At 34.2% G+C, this 21,184-nt stretch overlaps 1 protein-coding gene across 4 annotated transcripts; it reads right to left on the reverse strand.

The window, feature by feature from the left end:
* On the reverse strand, positions 1-19,647 carry LOC148176655 (uncharacterized). Of its 4 annotated transcripts, none has more exons than XM_088034241.1 (9): positions 19,519-19,647; positions 19,142-19,353; positions 18,951-19,094; positions 18,741-18,902; positions 13,960-14,139; positions 13,545-13,676; positions 4,567-4,787; positions 439-462; positions 1-304 (listed from the first exon to the last, which is right to left on the reverse strand). In XM_088034241.1, the coding sequence occupies exons 2-9, from the start codon at positions 19,302-19,304 to the stop codon at positions 224-226; spliced, it is 1,107 nt and encodes a 368-aa protein (XP_087890367.1). In that variant the 5' UTR covers positions 19,305-19,353; positions 19,519-19,647; the 3' UTR covers positions 1-223. The 4 variants fall into 4 exon arrangements, with proteins under 4 accessions (XP_087890367.1, XP_087890365.1, XP_087890368.1 ...); XM_088034239.1 differs by having other exon boundaries at positions 13,470-13,676; XM_088034242.1 differs by lacking the exon at positions 13,545-13,676.
* Positions 19,648-21,184: the final 1,537 nt, after the last annotated feature.

Consider the following 21,184-nt stretch of genomic DNA (forward strand, 5'->3'; position numbering starts at 1 on the left):
TAAGTTATATAATTCTATTAACATGAATTAACACTGCAATGTACATCGAAATTCAGAATAACATAATTCACAATGATAAACATTTCAGGGATCCACCGGCACATGACATCCAACAAGACTTGGGCCCCACCGCCGTCGATTTGAGCCCGTGCGATTTCGATCCAGCGGGACCCAAGTCCGCACAAAAGAAAGCTAGGCCAACTTAATCACTTAAAAAACGAGTTCATGGAAACTGTTTCGACGTCGAGGGCATTTCTTCGTGAAAACTCGATGAAGACTCCTCTTGGATCGCGAGGGGAGGAACCTGCGGAAGACACACGAAATAAAACACGATCGGAACTTGGGGCGGGGCGTGTAGGGGAAGAAGCGTGAACTGGTAAGCTAATCTAAGAAGTGAAAAAGAAGCCGAAAAGACATTCGCAGCAAACTCGGACTTACTATAGCGATCCACGAAGATTCTCTCTGGAAAATAACAGAATTACAGGAGTTTCAGAGAAATCAGGGATTTTTTTTTAAATTTCCCGCAGAATTTGATTTCACAGTGGCGCCATCTATGTGTCAAGTTTACAACTTTAAATATGCCAAAAAATGCAGGATTTTTGTTAAATTTCGAGCAGAATTTTACTTAAAAGTGGCGCCATCTACGTATGTGCCAAGTCTAGAACTTCAAAAATTTGACAAAATTTTAGGTTAATTCAAGATGTTTTTTTTATAAATTCCCATAGAATTTGACTGAAAAGTGGCGCCATCTGTGTGTCAAGTCTGGAACATTAAATATATCAAAAATTTCGTCATTCTAGAAGCACCAAGAAATTTGAGGTAAAAAAACCAACCTAGACAATTTAGGTTTTCAGTTAGTTGTAACAATTTCTAAGTTTGATCGGTTTTAGGTTTAGGTTTTCGACTGTTTGTTTTCGACATTGACTGTTCAGGTTTCAAGCCTCAAAAACTCTATTCTAGGTTGCAATCAAACAATTTCAAGCCGATTTAGGCTTCAATTTCATAATATTCTTCCGTTCACGTTAGGTTTCAGGTTTCAAACCCCAAAGTTGCTCCGTTTGTATTTCAGGTTTCACAGTTCAAAACCTTCAATGTAAATTTTAGGTTTATTTGTTCTTCTGGAAGTTGATTTTAGGCTTCAAATTTCAAAAATCGTCCATGTAAATTCAAATTTTCTGCAAACTTTAGGTTTCCAAATACAAAATGTCCCTCAATTTAGTGTTTTAGGCTTGTCAGGTTTGAAACCCAAAAGTTTCTCTTAGGTTGCGAGTTGTTTTGAACTAAATTAGATTTTAGGATCTCCAGGCTTTACAATTTGACAAACTTTCGTTAGGTTTAAGGTTTCAAATATGTAAGTTTAGGCAAATTCAGGTTTCAACTTTAAAATTAGTTTTCCAACTTTGATGTTACATTAAGGTTTCAGGTTTATCAGTTTTTTTTTATTTTTGGCGTTATGACAGATTCTAGGTTTGATAATGTCAGTTCCAGTTTCAGGTTTCAATATTTAATTAAATTAGGTCTCCATCGTTTTGTTCAGGTTTCAAGCCTCAAAAACTGTTATCTAGAGTACAATTAAACAATTCCAAGTCGATTTAGGCTTCAATTTCAAAATATTCTTTAGTTGACGTTAGGTTTCAGGTTTCAAACCTTAAAGTTTCTCCGTTTGCATTTCAGGTTTCACAGTTCAAAACCTTCAATGTAAATTTTAGGTTTATTTGTTCTTCTGGAAGTTGAGGAATTTAGGATGTTAGGCTTCAAATTTAAAAAATTGTCAATGTAAATTCAAATTTCCTGCAATTTTAGGTTTCAAAATACAAAATGTCCTTCAATTTGCTATTTTAGGATTGTCAAGTTTCAAACCCAAAAAAATTCTTTTTGGTTGCGAGTTATTTTGAACTAAATTAGATTTTAGGACTCATAATTTCAGTCAAAACTCATAATTTGACAAAATGTCGTTAGGTTTAAGGTTTCAAATAGGTAAGTTTAGACAAATTCAGGTTTCTACTTTCAAATTAGTTTTCCAACTTTGATGTTACATTAAGGTTTCAGTTTAATCAGTTATTTCTTTTATTTTTAGCGTTATGACAGATTCTAGGTTTGATAATGTTAGTTCTAGTTGCAGGTTTCAATATTTAATTAAATTAGGTTTCCATCGTTTTGTTCAGGTTTCATGCCTCAAAAACTGTCATCTAGAGTATAATCAAACAATTCCAAGTCGATTTAGGCTTCAATTTCATAATATTCTTCCGTTCAGGTTAGGTTTCAGGTTTCAAACCTAAAAGCTTCTCCGTTTGTATTTCAGGTTTCACAGTTCAAAACTTTCAATGTAAATTTTAGGTTTATTTGTTCTTCTGTAAGTTGAAGAACTTAGGATTTTAGGCTTCAAATTTCAAAAATCGTCCATGTAAATTCAAGTTTTCTGCAACTTTAGGTTTCCAAATACAAAATGTCCTTCAATTTGGTATTTTAGGTTTGTCAGGTTTCAAACCCTAAAGTTTCTTTTAGGTTGTGGGTTAATTTGAATTAAATTAGATTTTAGGATTACTTGTTAGATTTCACAATTTGACAAACTGCCGTTAGGTTTAAGGTTTCAAATATATAAGTTTAAACAAATTAAGGTTTTAAATTACGTGGCCAAGTTTGACGTTACATGAAGGTTTCAAGTTTATCAGTTACTTTTTTATTTTTAGCGTTGTAATAGTTTCTAGGTTTGATAATGTCAGATCTAGGTTTAGGTTTCATTATTTAATTAAATTAAGTTTCCATCGTTTTGTTAAGGTCTCAAGCCTCAGAAACTCTATTCTAGGTAGGCAATTAAACAATTCCAAGTCGATTTAGGCTTCAATTCCATAATATTTTTCAGTTGACGTTAGGCTTCAGGTTTCAAACCTTAAAGTTTCTTCGTTTGAGTTTCAGGTTTCACAGCTTACAACTTTCTACATAGATTTTAAGCTTGTTTTTTCTTCTGGATGTTGTGAAATTTAGGATTTTAGGCTTCAAATTTTAAAAATCGTCAATGCAAATTCAAATTTTCCGCAACTTTAAGTTTCAAAATACAAAATGTTTTCAATTTGGTGTTTTAGGTTTGTCAGGTTTTAAACCAAAAGTTTCTCTAAGATTGCGAGTTATTTTGAACTAAATTAGATTTTAAGACTCTGTCAGGCTTCATAATTTGACAAACTGTCGTTAGGTTTAAGGTTTCAAATAGGTAAGTTTAGACAAATTCAGGTTTCTACTTTCAAATTACGTTTCCAACTTTAATGTAACATTAAGGTTTCAGGTTTATCAGTTATTTTTTTATTTTTAGCGTTGTGGCAGTTTCTAGGTTTGATGTCAGTTCTAGGTTTAGGTTTAATTATTTAATTAAATTAGGTTTCCATCGTTTTGTTAAGGTCTCAAGCCTCAAAAACTCTATTCTAGGTAGCAAACAACCAATTCCAAGTCGATTTAGGCTTCAATTCCATAATATTTTTCAGGTGACGTTAGCCTTCAGGTTTCAAACCTTAAAGTTTCTCCGTTTGGGTTTCAGGTTTCATAGCTTACAACTTTCTACGTAGATTTTAGGCTTGTTTTTTCCTTCTAGATGTTGTGAAATTTAGGATTTTAGGCTTCAAATTTTGAACATCGTCAATGTAAATTCAAATTTCCCGCAACTTTAAGTTTCAAAATACAAAATGTTTTCAATTTGGTGTTTTAGGTTTGTCAGGTTTTAAACCAAAAGTTTCTCTAAGATTGCGAGTTATTTTGAACTAAATTAGATTTTAAGATTCTCTGTCAGGCTTCATAATTTGACAAACTGTCGTTAGGTTTAAGGTTTCAAATAGGTAAGTTTAGACAAATTCAGGTTTCTACTTTCAAATTACGTTTCCAACTTTAATGTAACATTAAGGTTTCAGGTTTATCAGTTATTTTTTTATTTTTAGCGTTGTGGCAGTTTCTAGGTTTGATGTCAGTTCTAGGTTTAGGTTTAATTATTTAATTAAATTAGGTTTCCATCGTTTTGTTAAGGTCTCAAGCCTCAAAAACTCTATTCTAGGTAGCAAACAACCAATTCCAAGTCGATTTAGGCTTCAATTCCATAATATTTTTCAGTTGACGTTAGGCTTCAGGTTTCAGACCTTAAAGTTTCTTCGTTTGGGTTTCAGGTTTCACAGCTTATAACTTTCTACGTAGATTTTAGGTTTGTTTTTTCCTCTAGATGTTGTGAAATTTAGGATTTTAGGCTTCAAATTTTAAAAATCGTCAAGGCAAATTCAAATTTCCGGCAAATTTAGGTTTCAAAAAACAAAATTTCCATTAATTCGCTGTTTTACAGAATTTTACTCAAAATCTTTTTTTTTAAATTTGACTTCAAAGTGACGCCATCTAAGTGTCAAGTCTACTACTTCAAATATGTCAAAAATTATAGGGTTTTAAGAAAAAATGGGATTCTTAAATTTTCGGCAAAATTTGACGTAGTTTAGGCGCCATCTATATGTCAGGTCTAGAACCTCAAGTATGTCAAAAATGACAGGATTATAAGGAAAAAACCAAAATTTCGTGTTGTGTACCCAATTTTTTCCTCACCTGTTTGTCTTCTTCCAGCGTCGGGAGAAGATCGTCCGTGGAGTGGGGGCTGGGCGTCGGCGCCACCCGCCCACTCGAGTTCGCAGAAGAGGTCATCCTGGCCAGCCGCCTCTGCATCTCGCGCTCCTCCTTCTGCTCCCTCTCTCGTTCGTACCTTCGTTGACTATAGCTCTTGACGGAGTTGGTACTATGAATTGAGGTTAAACTCGGCCTTCGGGAGCCTTCGCAAAGTACAAAGAATTTAACAGCTTGCACACAGTGAAGGTGCGGACATGCAAAGATTCCAAGAGGGTTGCCGAAATTCAACACTTAGCATGCTGGAATCGAAGACAGAGAGATACATACATGCAGGTCAGAGTGTGCGTGCGTGTGGAGTGTTCTTAGTGCTGGAGACTCTCTGAGTTAAGTCGAATTAAACCGCTGCCATCTTGCGTTCCCGTGCGTGGAATGAAATGATGGAATGAGTAAGAATGATGGCGGTCGGGGTTTCCCAACCTATTCCCTAGGTTTTTTGGTTTAGGTTGGAAACAACGTGCGCAATTCAGGCTTCAAAACGTTTAGGTTTTAGGTTTCACACCTTGAAATCTCCTTGTTCTAGGCTTTACGTTTGTCTCTTTACCATGCATCAACTAGGTTTCAGAACTCAAAACCTGAAATCTGTGTCTAGATTGTAAGAAACACACACCAAATAGACAATTCAGGCTTCAGATATATTTTGCTCAATATTTGTTACATTTCAGGTTTGTTTTCTAGGTTTTTAGCCAACTTTGTTACCTTCATACTAACATCTAATTATTTTCAACTTTTGATGGGATTATAGGCAACTTCTACTTCTAAATAGAAATACAAAATTTTCTTGATTTTGTTTCTTAGGTTTGTCTGGTTTCAAACTTATATACATAAATTTGAGGATTCAGGTTTCAACTCTACGTTTCCAAGATTGTTGTTTCATTAAGGTTTCAGGCAATAACCAAGACAATTTAGGCTTCACCTCGATTTCTTAAGTTTGACAATTCTTTTCAATTTTTGTTAGGATTCTAGGCAACTTTGACATTCCAAGTCAAAATACAACTTTTGGTTTCGAACTACAAAATTTCGACAATTTTGTCCTTTAGTTTGTTAGGTTTCAAACCTGCTAAAGGTTTCAAATATGTAAGTTTATATAAATTCAAGGTTTCAGGTTTCAATTTTCAGATTTGATGTTACATTAAGGTTTCAGACAACAACCTCGATAATTCAGGTTTTATCTTGCTTTCTTAGGTTTGACAGTTTTAATTTTTGTTAGGATTCTAGGCAACTTTGACATTCCAAGTCAAAATACAACTTTGGGTTTCGAACTACGAAATTTCGTCGAATTTGTTCTTTAGTTTTGTTAGGTTTCAGGCCTAAAACTGTGGGGCTGAAGGTTTCAAATATTTAAGTTTTGATAAATTCAAGGTTTCAGGTTTCAATTTTCAGATTTGATGTTACATTAAGGTTTCAGGCAACAACCTAGATAATTCAGGTTTTATCTTGCTTTCTAAGGTTAGAGAGTTTTAATTTTTGTTAGGATTATAGGCAACTTTGACATTCCAAGTCAAAATACAACTTTGGGTTTCGAACTACAAAATTTCGACAATTTTGTCCTTTAGTTTGTTAGGTTTCAAACCTAAAACTTTTAAGCTAAAGGTTTCAAATATGTAAGTTTATATAAATTCAAGGTTTCAGGTTTCAATTTTCAGATTTGATGTTACATTAAGGTTTCAGGCAACAACCTAGATAATTCAGGTTTTATCTTGCTTTCTTAGGTTTGACAATTCTTTTTAATTTTTGTTAGAATTCTAGGCAACTTGGACATTCCAAGTCAAAATATAACTTTGGGTTTCGAACTACAAAATTTCGACAAATTTGTTCTTTAGTTTTGTTAGGTTTCAGGCCTAAAACTTTGAGGCTGAAGGTTTCAAATATTTAAGTTTTGATAAATTCAAGGTTTCAGGTTTCAATTTTCAGATTTGATGTTACATTAAGGTTTCAGGCAACAACCTAGATAATTCAGGTTTTATCTTGCTTTCTAAGGTTAGAGAGTTTTAATTTTTGTTAGGATTATAGGCAACTTTGACATTCCAAGTCAAAATACAACTTTGGGTTTCGAACTACAAAATTTCGACAATTTTGTCCTTTAGTTTGTTAGGTTTCAAACCTAAAACTTTTAAGCTAAAGGTTTCAAATATGTAAGTTTATATAAATTCAAGGTTTCAGGTTTCAATTTTCAGATTTGATGTTACATTAAGGTTTCAGGCAACAACCTAGATAATTCAGGTTTTATCTTGCTTTCTTAGGTTTGACAATTCTTTTTAATTTTTGTTAGAATTCTAGGCAACTTGGACATTCCAAGTCAAAATATAACTTTGGGTTTCGAACTACAAAATTTCGACAAATTTGTTCTTTAGTTTTGTTAGGTTTCAGGCCTAAAACTTTGAGGCTGAAGGTTTCAAATATTTAAGTTTTGATAAATTCAAGGTTTTAGGTTTCAATTTTCAGATTTGATGTTACATTAAGGTTTCAAGCAACAACCTAGATAATTCAGGTTTTATCTTGCTTTCTAAGGTTAGACAGTTTTAATTTTTGTTAGGATTATAGGCAACTTTGACATTCCAAGTCAAAATACAACTTTTGGTTTCGAACTACAAAATTTCGACAATTTTGTCCTTTAGTTTGTTAGGTTTCAAACCTAAAACTTTTAAGCTAAAGGTTTCAAATATGTAAGTTTATATAAATTCAAGGTTTCAGGTTTCAATTTTCAGATTTGATGTTACATTAAGGTTTCAGGCAACAACCTAGATAATTCAGGTTTTATCTTGCTTTCTTAGGTTTGACAATTCTTTTTAATTTTTGTTAGAATTCTAGGCAACTTGGACATTCCAAGTCAAAATATAACTTTGGGTTTCGAACTACAAAATTTCGACAAATTTGTTCTTTAGTTTTGTTAGGTTTCAGGCCTAAAACTTTGAGGCTGAAGGTTTCAAATATTTAAGTTTTGATAAATTCAAGGTTTCAGGTTTCAATTTTCAGATTTGATGTTACATTAAGGTTTCAGGCAACAACCTAGATAATTCAGGTTTTATCTTGCTTTCTAAGGTTAGAGAGTTTTAATTTTTGTTAGGATTATAGGCAACTTTGACATTCCAAGTCAAAATACAACTTTGGGTTTCGAACTACAAAATTTCGACAATTTTGTCCTTTAGTTTGTTAGGTTTCAAACCTAAAACTTTTAAGCTAAAGGTTTCAAATATGTAAGTTTATATAAATTCAAGGTTTCAGGTTTCAATTTTCAGATTTGATGTTACATTAAGGTTTCAGGCAACAACCTAGATAATTCAGGTTTTATCTTGCTTTCTTAGGTTTGACAATTCTTTTTAATTTTTGTTAGAATTCTAGGCAACTTGGACATTCCAAGTCAAAATATAACTTTGGGTTTCGAACTACAAAATTTCGACAAATTTGTTCTTTAGTTTTGTTAGGTTTCAGGCCTAAAACTTTGAGGCTGAAGGTTTCAAATATTTAAGTTTTGATAAATTCAAGGTTTTAGGTTTCAATTTTCAGATTTGATGTTACATTAAGGTTTCAAGCAACAACCTAGATAATTCAGGTTTTATCTTGCTTTCTAAGGTTAGACAGTTTTAATTTTTGTTAGGATTATAGGCAACTTTGACATTCCAAGTCAAAATACAACTTTTGGTTTCGAACTACAAAATTTCGACAATTTTGTCCTTTAGTTTGTTAGGTTTCAAACCTAAAACTTTTAAGCTAAAGGTTTCAAATATGTAAGTTTATATAAATTCAAGGTTTCAGGTTTCAATTTTCAGATTTGATGTTACATTAAGGTTTCAGGCAACAACCTAGATAATTCAGGTTTTATCTTGCTTTCTTAGGTTTGACAGTTTTAATTTTTGTTAGGATTCTAGGCAACTTTGAAATTCCAAGTCAAAATACAACTTTGGGTTTCGAACTACAAAATTTCGTCGAATTTCGTCAAGCCAAAAACTTTGAGGCTGAAGGTTTCAAATATGTAAGTTTAATAAATTCAAGGTTTTAGGTTTCAATTTTCAGATTTGATGTTACATTAAGGTTTCAGGCAACAACCTAGATAATTCAGGTTTTATCTTGCTTTCTTAGGTTTGACAATTCTTTTTAATTTTTGTTAGAATTCTAGGCAACTTGGACATTCCAAGTCAAAATATAACTTTGGGTTTCGAACTACAAAATTTCGACAAATTTGTTCTTTAGTTTTGTTAGGTTTCAGGCCTAAAACTTTGAGGCTGAAGGTTTCAAATATTTAAGTTTTGATAAATTCAAGGTTTTAGGTTTCAATTTTCAGATTTGATGTTACATTAAGGTTTCAAGCAACAACCTAGATAATTCAGGTTTTATCTTGCTTTCTAAGGTTAGACAGTTTTAATTTTTGTTAGGATTATAGGCAACTTTGACATTCCAAGTCAAAATACAACTTTTGGTTTCGAACTACAAAATTTCTACAATTTTGTCCTTTAGTTTGTTGGGTTTCAAACCTAAAACTTTTAGGCTAAAGGTTTCAAATATGTAAGTTTATATAAATTCAAGGTTTCAGGTTTCAATTTTCAGATTTGATGTTACATTAAGGTTTCAGGCAACAACCTAGATAATTCAGGTTTTATCTTGCTTTCTTAGGTTTGACAGTTTTAATTTTTGTTAGGATTCTAGGCAACTTTGACATTTAAAATCAAAATGCAACTTTGGGTTTCGAACTACTAAATTTCGACAAATTTGTCCTTTAGTTTGTAAGGTTTCAAGCTTAAAACTTTGAGGCTGAAGGTTTCAAATATGTAAGTTTAGATAAATTCAAGGTTTTAGGTTTCAATTTTCAGATTTGATGTTCCATTAAGGTTTCAGGCAATAACCAAGACAATTTAGGCTTCACCTCGATTTCTTAAGTTTAACAAATCTTTTCAATTTTTGTTAGAATTCTAGGCAACTTGGACATTCCAAGTCAAAATACAACTTTGGGTTTCGAACTACAAAATTTCGACAAATTTGTCCTTTAGTTTGTTAGGTTTCAGGCCTAAAATTTTGAGGCTGAAGGTTTCAAATATTTAAGTTTAGATAAATTCAAGGTTTCAGGTTTCAATTTTCAGATTTGATGTTACATTAAGGTTTCAGGCAACAACCTAGATAATTCAGGTTTTATCTTGCTTTCTTAGGTTTGACAATTCTTTTTAATTTTCGTTAGGATTCTAGGCAACTTTGACATATCAAGTAGAAATACAACTTTAGGTTTCAAACTACAAAATTGAGGTTTAAAATTTCAAATATGTATAAATTTAAGGCTTCAAGTTTCAACTTTTAAATCTACGTCTCCAAGATTGTTGTTTAATTAAGGTTTTAGGCAACAACCTAGATAATTTAGGCTTTGTTTCGATTTCTTAGTTTTCACAATTCTTTTCAAATTTCATTAAAATTATAGGCAATTTTGACAATTTAAGTAATTTGGACTACAAAACTTCCACCAATTTGTTCTTTGAATTTGTTAGGTTTCAAACCTAAGGCTTTTAGGTTTAAGGTTTCAAATATGTAAGCTTAAATAAATTCAAGGTTTCAGGTTTTAACTTTCAAGTCTAGATTTTCAAGTTTGATTTCATTTTAAGGTTTCAGGCTTCAAAACGTGCCTATTTAATTTTCGCATATAGGCGACTTTCTTTTATTCTAGGTTGAACCAACAACTCTAAGTTTACATTCAAACTTTAAGTATTTTTTATTTTAAGATTGAGGTTATTTTCTTGGTTTTAGGTTACAACTTTTACTTCAATATTTCGACTTTCTAAGCTTTAATACAAACAACTTCGACTGTCTAGTTTTCAGGCTTCAAAACCTGTTTATTCAATTTGTGCTTTTAGGCGACTTTTCTTTATTTTAGGTTTTCATACAATATACGACAAGAATTGTTTTATTTTAGGATTTAGGTCACTTTCTAGGTTTAAGGTTTCAACTTTCACTTCTTAAGTTTCGACTTTGGGGGCATTAATACATACAAACAACTTGGTTCGTCTAGGTTTCAGGTTTCTAAGTTTTACAATTGGAGAACCAAATTTTAGAATTGTATAGGAAACCTAGAAATAGTTCCCACTTTGACTGACAGGTTTCGGGTTTTAAACATAAAATTTTTCTTATTCTAATTTTCAACGAATTTAGGTTTTTAGATTTTTCGGTTTCACCAAACCGAAAATTCTATCGTGTAATACTAATTTTGGTTGGGTTTAAGGCTTCATAGTTCAAAATTGCGTAATTGTTGTAGCAGTCAAGGAATTTCAGGTATAAAAACCCACCTAGACAATTAAGGTTTTTAGTTACATTTTTATTTTCACGGTTGCGACAATTTCTAGGTTTGATGATATCGGTTTTAGGTTTAGGTTTCTTTTCGGCGTTGAACATTCGGGTTTTAAGGCTTACACACTCTATTCTAGGTTGTAATAAAACAATTCAAGTCTATTTAGGCTTCAATTTCATAATGAAATGACAGCTGAAATGACTCCCATAACCTCAAATTGAGAAACTGGCGCAACTTTGTAGAAAAAATGACAGTAGGAGAATAAAATCATAAAATGTCGAAAAACAGAGTGATCAACATAGAAATCGTTTAGAGTTCGTTTATGTGTCAAAGTTAAATGTCAAACCGACAGGGCTACCAACACACTTGCGAATTTCATCGAATTCTATTAGAAATTTGGCTGTGATAATAAGAGGAAATGACAGCTAACTTCTGCCATAACCTTAAATTGACAACTGGCTCATTTTCGTACGAAAAATGACAGTTGGAGGTCAAAATCAATCGTTGTTTTAAGTGAAATGTCAAAAAAATAGACTTACCAACATATAAAACGCTTAAATTTCGCTTATGTATCAAAGTTAAATGTCAAACCGACAGGGCTACCAACACACTTGCAAATTTAATATTATTTTATTAGAAAATTGACCTGATAATAATAGAAATGACAGCTAACTTCTCTCATAACCGCAGATTGACAAAATGGCTCGTTATCATACAACATATGACAGTTAGAGGTCAAAATAATTCGTTATTTTAAAAAAATGTCAAAAAACAGCGTTACCAACATAGAAATCCCTTAGATATCAGTTATGTGCTAAAGTTAACTGTCAAACCGACAAAGTTACCAAGACACTTGCAAATTTCATTGAATTCTATTAGAAATTTTTGGCTGTAATAATAATTGAAATGACAGCTAACTTCTCCCATAACCTCAAATTACAAACTGGCTCATCTTCGTACGAAAAAATGACAGTTGAAGGTCAAAATTATTCGTTGTTTTAAATGAAATGTCAAAAAAATAAGGCGAAAAACATAGAAATTGTTGAGTTTGCTTATGTGTCAAAGTTAATTATCAAACCGACAGGGTTACCAACACCCTTGCGTATTTCATCGAATTCTATTAGAAATTTGGCTGTGATAATAATAGAAATGAGAGCTAACTTCTCCCATCACTTTAAATTGACAAATTGGCTCATTTTCGTACGAAAAATGACAGATGGAGGTCAAAATCAATTGATGTTTCAAGTGAAATGTCAAAAAAATTGAGTTACCAACAGAATACGCTTAGATTTCGCTTATTCGTCAAAGTTAAATGTCAAACCGACAGGGCTACCTACACACTTGCAAATTTAATATTATTTTATTAGAAAATTGACATGATAATAATAGCAATGACAGCTAACTTTTCTCATAACCGCAGATTGACAAAATAGCTCGTTTTCATACAGCAAATAACAGTTAGAGGTCAAAATCATTCGTTGTTTTAAATAAAATGTCAAAAACAGAGCGTTACCAACATCGAAATCGCTTAGATTTCACTTATGTGTTAAAGTTAACTGTCAAACCGACAGGGTTGCCAACACACTTGTAAATTTTAGCCATTTCTATTAGAAAATTGGCGTGATAATAATTAAAATGACAGCTAACTCCTCTCATAACCTCAAATTCAACAACTGGCTTACTATCGTACAAAAAATAACAGTTGGATCAAAATCAATCGTTGTTTAAGTAAAATGTCAAAAAACAGACTTACCAACTTAAAAAACGCTTAGATTTCGCATAAGTGTCAAAGTTAACTGTCAAACCGACAGGGCTACCAATACACTTGCGAATTTCATCGAATTCTATTAGAAACTTGGCTGTAATAATAGGAGAAATGACAGCTAACTTCTTCCATAACCCCAAAATACAAACTGGCTCATCTTCGGACAAAAAAATGACAGTTGGAGGTCAAAATCATTCGTTGTTTTAGGTGAAATGTCAAAAAATTGAGTTACCAACATAGAAAACGGTTAGATTTCGCTTATGTGTCAAAGTTAAATATCAAACCGCAGGGCGACCAACACACTTGCAAATTTTATCATATTCTATTATAAAATTGATGTGATAATAATAGAAATCACAGCTACTTTTCACATAACCTCAATTGTACGAAAAAATGATAGTTTAAGGTTAAGATTATTCTATTGTTTCCAATAAAATGTCAAAAAACAGCTCTGCAAACTAGGGACTTCTTTAACTTTCTCTAGATTTTATAGATATTTTTTTTTGATAATTTCCTTTGCTTTTGCTGTTTTTAGATACTTTTTTTATATTCGCCCTACATTTTCGCTTAAATCTTTCTAGAAACTCTATTGATTCTCTCAAGATTTGTGCTGTCAATTCTCTTTAGATTCTTTCAAAATTAGTTCTCTAGAATCTCTAAAGATACGTTTTGTAAATTATGTAGATAGATAGAGTTGGGAACCCCCGCCCCGGCCGAAGTGTCCAATAAAACGTCAGATCATGTGGTCGAGTGTCAAGTGTACTAACCGTACTATTCTAGTACAACACATAGATGTACCGAATCTAGAGGGCTTTACGTCAGAAGGATCGGAGGGACAAGAGAGTAGCAAGATGGCGGCGGTGCGGGCCGCACCTGCACGGGAGGCGGAAATTCCGCGGCATCCCTGGGCACTGCTGGCCCGTCGCGACGGCAGCGACGCTATCGTCCTGCGACTCGACGTCCGCGACGTCAAGCTCCTCTCGATGATAGGCATCGGTAAGGATCCTGCACACCATCAAAAGTTGGAGATTCCAGTTTTAAACAAAATTGCGGGTGGCCTTGCATTTTTTGCAGGTTGCCACCTCGGCAATTTCACTTTTTATTACTGTCGACTGTAAACACCAAGAAAAGTTTACACCAAACAGAGCCGGGCCGGCGGAGGAGCCAGTGGTATATTGCGCGCTGAGGCGAAAAGTGGCTGCTTTGCCGGCCCAGCGACATTTCAGTCCCCGACGGGTAACAACAAGAGTCTATGCTACAGGACGGCGGCGAAATGAGCGGTTCTTACCTGGATCGCTGGAAAACAAAATGGGAGGGGCCAAATTAGCATTACCAAATCGATGTCGTCTTGTTCCGTACAAGTTTTGATTGAAGAGGCGAAGGACGAAGCAGAGGAGGCCGGAGAGGAGGGCGATGCCGGAGAGGACGCCGGCGAACGTGGAGAAGTCGGTGGTCATGACGTTCAAATCTGGGAATAAGACAATTTACTCTAGGAGTTTTTTAGGACACCTGTATATATTAATGTTTCAAATCAATTTTTGTAATTAAATTTTGAGATTTTCAATTGAAAATTCCACGAGTTTTAAAAAATGATGCGTTTTTTTAGTACACCTGTATACAGGGTGTTTTTGAAATCCATGGAGAAATTTTTTTTGTGTCATTCTAGAAGGAGTATGAAGTATGAAAAACCAATTTTTAGGTCAAAAACTGACAAGGCATAATTAACCCCAATCCACGAACTTTCTACACCACTGGCAAAAAACCGCAGCTGGAATGGCTTGTTTCCTAAGCAACCAGTAACTTGAGTTTCTTAACTTTTAAAATCAGTGGCGCACAAGCAAATTTATTGAAATTTTTGTGTAATTTTAACTCGAAAACAACAAGACTTTTACTAAAACTTTTTTCTCTTAATAGGCTCAAATTGTGTCAAGGCATTACTACATGCTTTTTGTAGATGCATTTCAAAAACACCCTGTATCTACAGAACTGCACGAAAAAAATAAAATGTGTGAAAGTTTTGTTCGCCCTTTTGTAAAAAGTTACGAGAAAAAAAAAAAGATATTGGGTCACTTTTTATCTGGTGGATTGTATCATTTTGTTTGTACACCCTGTATATATAAACTGACTTTTGATTCTAATCATTTCCGAGACCTCTAAACATATTTTTGTTTTTAAGCTCATATTGCAATGGGAATTGGGGCCCTTTGACTGGTATATTTTTTAATTTTTATTGTACACCCTGTACATATTGTTTTACAATTTAATTATTATGATTCTTACCATTCGTTTGTTTTGTTATAATGAATATTTATAATAAGGATAACACAAAAACATGGAAAACGTTTAATTTTTTATTAGTACACCCTGTATATATTACTATTTTTTAATTAAATTGTGACTTCAAACTACTCATTATGCACGGTTATAGTAGAAATAAGTGGGAATTGGGCCCTTTTCACAAGAGAATTACTTCATTTTTAGTAGCACACTCTGTATATTTTACTATGGAAACATTGAATTAAGACGTGAACGATCACTTTTTAGTGATTATTGACATCCGTTGTGAAAAAATCGTGGGAATTGGGTCACTTTCGCTTGTTGATTGTACCGTTTTTCCTAAAACACTCTGTACAGATTAGTGTTTTAAAATTGAATTCTGTGTCTAATAATTTCTGATATTTATATTTGTTTGTTAATGCAGATGTTCATAATGCAGGTGGGAATTGGGTCTCTTACCAGAGCAATATTTTGTTTTTCCTGGTACACACTGTATATTCTTTTGATTGACAGTAAATTGCGTCTATAACCATTTGTCTGGCGAAAAACTTGTAATTTTTGACAATTATAGACGAAAAAAACCGTTGAAACATGGGCTTTTTTGGTGGCGCGTCCGTTTTATAATTCACCCTGTATATTGCAGTGAGTTAGTTAAGATTCGAAAAACGAAAGTCTAAACTTTTATTAGAACTTTAGTGAGCATTCGTAAGTAGAAGGCGTAGGAATTGGGGCATTTTTGCTTGTAAATTGTATCGTTTTTCCTGTCACACCCTGTATATATTAGTGGTACATTTGTATGAATTGTACTTAGAACCATTCGTGAAACCTAGAAAAACTTGTTATTTAGAGTGTAAAACGAGAGAAATGAATCTTTTTCGCTGGTCAATTATTTTTTTTAGTACACCTGTATATTCTTTCGCTGTCATAAATTGTGAGAAAATCGTGTGGTTGAATACGAAATGTCATTGATTTAGGAATTTATGACATGTTGGTAGACCTGCAATTTGGTGATTTTTGTCATGTCGATCATGCCGGAAATGACAGATTTGACCAGACGAAATTAAATAAAAATGCCAGAAAGTTAGCTATGCATAGATATATTTACATGTTGGTAACCGCTGACAGATCAATACTTATGCGTCAAAGTTAACTGTCAAAACAAATACAGTTGCGAATTTAGTTTTAAATTTTATTGAATAGCTAACTTTACCCATAACCTCAAATTGACACTGACTTATAATCGTACGAAAAAATGACAGTTAGAGATCAAAATAATTCGTTGTTTTACATGAAATGTCAAAAAATAGATTTACCAACATAGAAATCGCTTAGATTTCACTTGTGTTGTGTTAAGTGTCAAACCGACAGGGATACCAACACACTTGCAAATTTTATTGCGAATTCTATTAAAAACTTGACTTTGATAATAAAAGTGACAGCCAACTTCTCCCATAATCTCAGATTGTCAAACTGGCTCATTATAGTACGAAAAAATGATGGTTGGATGTCAAAAACCTTCTTTTATTTGAAATGATAAGTCAAAAAAACAGAGCGGCCAACATATAAATCGCTTAAATTTCACGTATGTGTCAAACTTAACTGTCAAATCGATAGGGCTACCAAGGCACTTGCAAATTTTATCAAAGTCTATTATTAATTAACTGCGGTAATAATATTAATCACAGCCAATTCTCGCATAACCTCAAATTGTCAAATAGCGAGCCATTGCACAAAAAACGAGAGTTGGTGGTCAAAATCATTCATTATTTTAAATGAAGTATCAAAAACCAAAGTTACCAACATAGAAATCGCTTAGTTTTCACTTATATGTCAAAGTTAACTGTCAATTAAATTCAATTAAAAACTTGACTATGATAATAACAATGACAGCCCACCTCTACCATAACCTCAAATTGTCAAACTGACGTATTATTGTACGATAAAAAAAACAGTTGGACGTCAAAATCCTTCTGTTATTTGATATAATATGTAAAAAAAACAGAGTGGCTGACATAGAAATCGCTTAGTTTTCACTTATGTGTCAAACTTAACTATCAAACCGACAGGTCTACCAACACACTTGCACATTTTATAGAATCCTATTTGTAAATTGAATGTGATAATAATAGAAATGACAGCTCACTCTTCCACAACCTCAAATTGTCAAAATGACAGTTGTTGGTCATAATCATTCGTTGTTTTAAATGAAATGTCAAAAAACAAAGTTACCAATATAGAAATTAGTTTTCACTTGTGTGTCAAAGGTAACTGTCAAACCGACAGGGCTACCAACACACATGCAAATTTCATCAAATTCTATTAAAAACTTGGCTATGATAATAATAGAAGTGATAGCCGTCTTCTTCCATAACCTCAAATTGTCAAATTGGCTCATTATCGTACGAAAATAGTAAAGTTGGACGTCAAAATCCTTTAGTTATTGGAAATGATATGTCAAAACAACAGAGTGGCCAACATAGAAATCGTTTAAATTTTACTTATTTGTCAAATTAAACTGTCAAATCGACAGAGCTACCAACACATTTGCAAATTTTATCGAATTCTGTTATAGTAAATTGACTGTGATAAATTGACAAATCTCATAACCTCAAATTGTACGAAAAAATGACAGTTAGAGATTAAAATTAGTCGTTATTTTAAATAAAATGTCAAAAAAAAGTTACCAACAAAGAAATCGCTTAGCTTTCACTTGTGTGTCAAAGTTGACTGTCAAACCGACAGGGCTGCCAACACACTTGCAAATTGTATCGAATTCTATTATAAAATGTGACTATAGCAATAGAAATGACAGCTAGCTTTCCCCATAATCTAAAATTGTTAAACTGCATATTTTAAGCAAGAAAAAAATGACAATTCGAATTCGAAGTAAATGTCAGTTTTTTCCAATCAAACGTCAAAAACAGAGCCGCCAACATAAAAATTGCTTCTATTTGTGACTGTCTAAAATAAGAAAACAGATTTACCAACATGAAAAAAGTTCTAAATAACTATTTGACATTGTGTTTGTAATTTGAAGATGAGTTGGTAACTCTGACAGATTCAACTGTCGACAATTTCACAATACAGAGCTACCAACTTGCATGATCAAAGTCACAATGTCGGCGCTGCCATAACCTCAAACTATGAAACGCCAGCGTGACATTTGACGGGTTGCCAACTTACCCTCGGCACAAAAACAATAGAAATGACAGCTAGATTCCCCCATAAACTAAAATTGATTTTTTTCAAATCAAACGTCAAAAACAAAGTCGCCAACATAAAAATCGCTTGTATTTGTGACTTTCTAAAATGAGAAAACAAATTTACCAACATGAAAAAAGTTCTAAATGATTCTAACTGAAATTGTGTTTGAAGTTTGAAGATCGGTTGGTACAGAGCTACCAACTTTGCTTGATCAAGGTCACACAAAAATGGCGGCGCTGCCATAACCTCAAACTATGAGACGCCAGCGTGACATTTGACGTGTTGCCAACTTACTCTCGTCACAAAAACAATAGAAATGACAGCTAGCTTCCCCATAATCTAAAATTGTTAAACTGCATATTTTAAGCAAGAAAAAAATGACAATTCGAATTCGAAGTAAATGTCAGTTTTTTCCAATGAAACGTCAAAAACAGAGCCGTCAACATAAAGATCGTTTGTATTTGTGACGAAGATGGATTGGTACAGAGCTACCAACTTTGCTTGATCAAGGTCACACAACAATGGCGGCGCTGCCATAACCTCAAACTATGTGACGCCAGCGTGACATTTGACGTGTTGCCAACTTACCCTCGGCACAAAAAACCCTCTTCGACGGTTTTTGTATAGACACAAAATGGTAACCAGGTTCGCACTGACAGATGGCATTATGGTCCACTTGCACACAGGCAGAATGAGCGTCAGTGTACCGACAAGTTTCCCTGTAGTAGCACTGATCTCCTAAGCGTTTCGCTAAAACACCCCAATTCAGTGTCTGGCAGCACCCTCCCCCCAACTCACGTTTTCCGCACCCTGTACTAGGGTTGAGTTTAACGGGGTAGCCCTTCTCGCACTCGCACACCCCGCTGACGGGGCTGCAGTAGACGTGGATGAGCTTGGCGCTGCAGAAGTGCTCGCAGGGGGCGCCCAAGTACAGCCCCGTCTCTACAATCCAGAGAGTTAGACCAAGTGCTGCCTCCTGGAGGTCTTACCCGTTGCGTTGTCCTCTTCTTCGTGGTGGCTGAGCGCCTGTCGCACCTCCTCGTCGTCGTCATCGTCGCTACTCTGCGTGTTCCTGGGGGGCACCAGCCGTTGTCCCAGTCGAGGTAAAGGGGAGTAGAAAAGTAGCATCACAACAACAGCCAAGATTTTCATCTCCAGAGGCTGGGCAGCTCCTCTTCGTCGTCATTCGTTAGCATTTTCACTGAAACGCGACTTTGTTTACGCGATTATCGATCATCGGACAGCGAAATTTGGTTACTGCATGCCGACGTAACCAAATCTGATCTTCCCCGGATCAATAGAAGCGCCGCTTGGGGGGCTTTTGGCGGTCATCAGCGGGGCGCTGTCAACCCCAAACACGACTTACCAGCTTTCAGACGATTGATGTCAACATCGGCTAACCGGCACTGAGTCGTTATCACAACTGAACTGCTATAAAGTGCGTGGAGAGGAGCTGCCGGTCACGGAGGGTCACAACGCAGACGCCCGGAGTTTGCCTAAATGCTCACCGGAGCCGCTGTTTGATTATTTCGCGGCGCGAATCTACTATTATCTACGGGGCGGAAAAATTGATTTCGACGGACAATTGACTATTTGTGGCCGACAAATTGGCAATGAGCGAACAAACGCATCTACAGGGTGGTTCGCGCAAATTCGCGACGAGAAACTAAAAGCGGCTTTTTTAGATCCAGTAGGCGGTAAATTGTTTCAAGGTTGGTCATTTTTAAGTTGTGACACTTGAGAATGACGTCATTGCTATCAATAGTCGTGGGAATTGGGTCGCTTTTCAATTAATTATTATCGTCGATTCGTTGCTTGTTTGTTTTTTTGTACACCTGTATATGTAACTATTTTGAAACAAAATTGGGTTACGTTACTTTCATTTTTTTTGGCATTTTGTTAATTGGTGGATGCGCCGGGTGGTTTTACTTTTTTATGCAGTAGGCGTTGATTCTTTTTCAAGGTTGTTTTTCTGTATTTCTCGAGATTTGTGGGGTTTAATCAAATCGCCTCACACGTCGGAGTAGTGACTTGTTTCATGCGAAAACATGCAAAATTGGTAGCTGTGTTTGTTGTTGACAGTTCAATCTGTCAGAGTTACCAACTCATCTTCAATCTTCCGTTTTTTCCATGTTGGTAGTTCTGTTTTCTTACTTTTGACAGTTTATTGATTTGGAACAATGCTACCAACCCAAACTGAAGCGATTCTATGTTGGTCACTTTGTTTTTGACCTCAAACTGCTAATTTTTTCGTACTCACAACCAGTTTAACAATTTGAGGTTATGAGAGAAGTTGGCTGTCATCTAATAGAATTCTATATAATTTGAAAGCGGGTTGGTACCCCTGTTAGTTTCACAGTTAACATAAGTGAAATCTAAGCAAGTTCTATGTTAGTAACTCTGTTTTTTGACGTTTTATTTAAAACAACAGAATGCTTTTGACCTCCAACTGTCAGTTCTTCGAACGTTTTTCTTGGGCCACTCTGTATATGTCGGTGTTAGTAATCAAGAGGTGACAAGTTAAGTTTTTTTTATCACACTGTATATCGTATCGTTTTAGAATTGAATCAAAACTCCAATCACTCGTGATACGTGTAAAAAATTGTTTTTTGTTATTTTGGGCGGTTCTGGTGTAAAAGCGCAGACGGTTTGAATTGTTTTTCCTAGTACAGCCTGTACATAATTGTCATTTTTTTTTAAATAAATAACCGTTTTAACTACTCCATTTTAAAAACTGTTTTTTTGTTATTATCTATAATTTAAAAGCGTGGGAATTGAGTCTCTTTTGCTGGTTGATTATTTAGTTTTGTTGGTACGCTCAGTATTATATTAAATTGTTTTAAAAATTATTTAAGCTTAGAATTTGAAAAACGTTCGTCATTTGTAGTATAAGCTATGTGACAACAGAATCGCTTTCGCTGGTCGATTATTTTGCCTTTTCATAGTACACCTTGTATATTGAGGTGTGTGGAAATAAAAAAATCGACGTTTTCTTTTCGAAATTGGCTCCTTTTGCTTGTTTCAATTTTGAA

The sequence above is a fragment of the Gnatocerus cornutus genome, chromosome 4, assembly GCF_029298725.1.
Source record: "Gnatocerus cornutus isolate USDA-ARS CGAHR chromosome 4, icGnaCorn1.1, whole genome shotgun sequence".
Classification (NCBI taxonomy): Eukaryota; Metazoa; Arthropoda; class Insecta; order Coleoptera; family Tenebrionidae; genus Gnatocerus; species Gnatocerus cornutus.

Bases quoted from the DNA above. Each gene is read 5' to 3' on its own strand.
- LOC148176655 (XM_088034239.1), bottom strand. From the start codon at position 19,304: ATGAAAATCTTGGCTGTTGTTGTGATGCTACTTTTCTACTCCCCTTTA. The intron at 18,903-18,950 runs GTGAGTTGGGGG...GGGGTGTTTTAG, and splicing joins TAGTACAGGGTGCGGAAAAC to CGAAACGCTTAGGAGATCAG. The intron at 463-4,566 runs GTGAGGAAAAAA...GTTATTTTCCAG, and splicing joins CGCTGGAAGAAGACAAACAG to AGAGAATCTTCGTGGATCGC.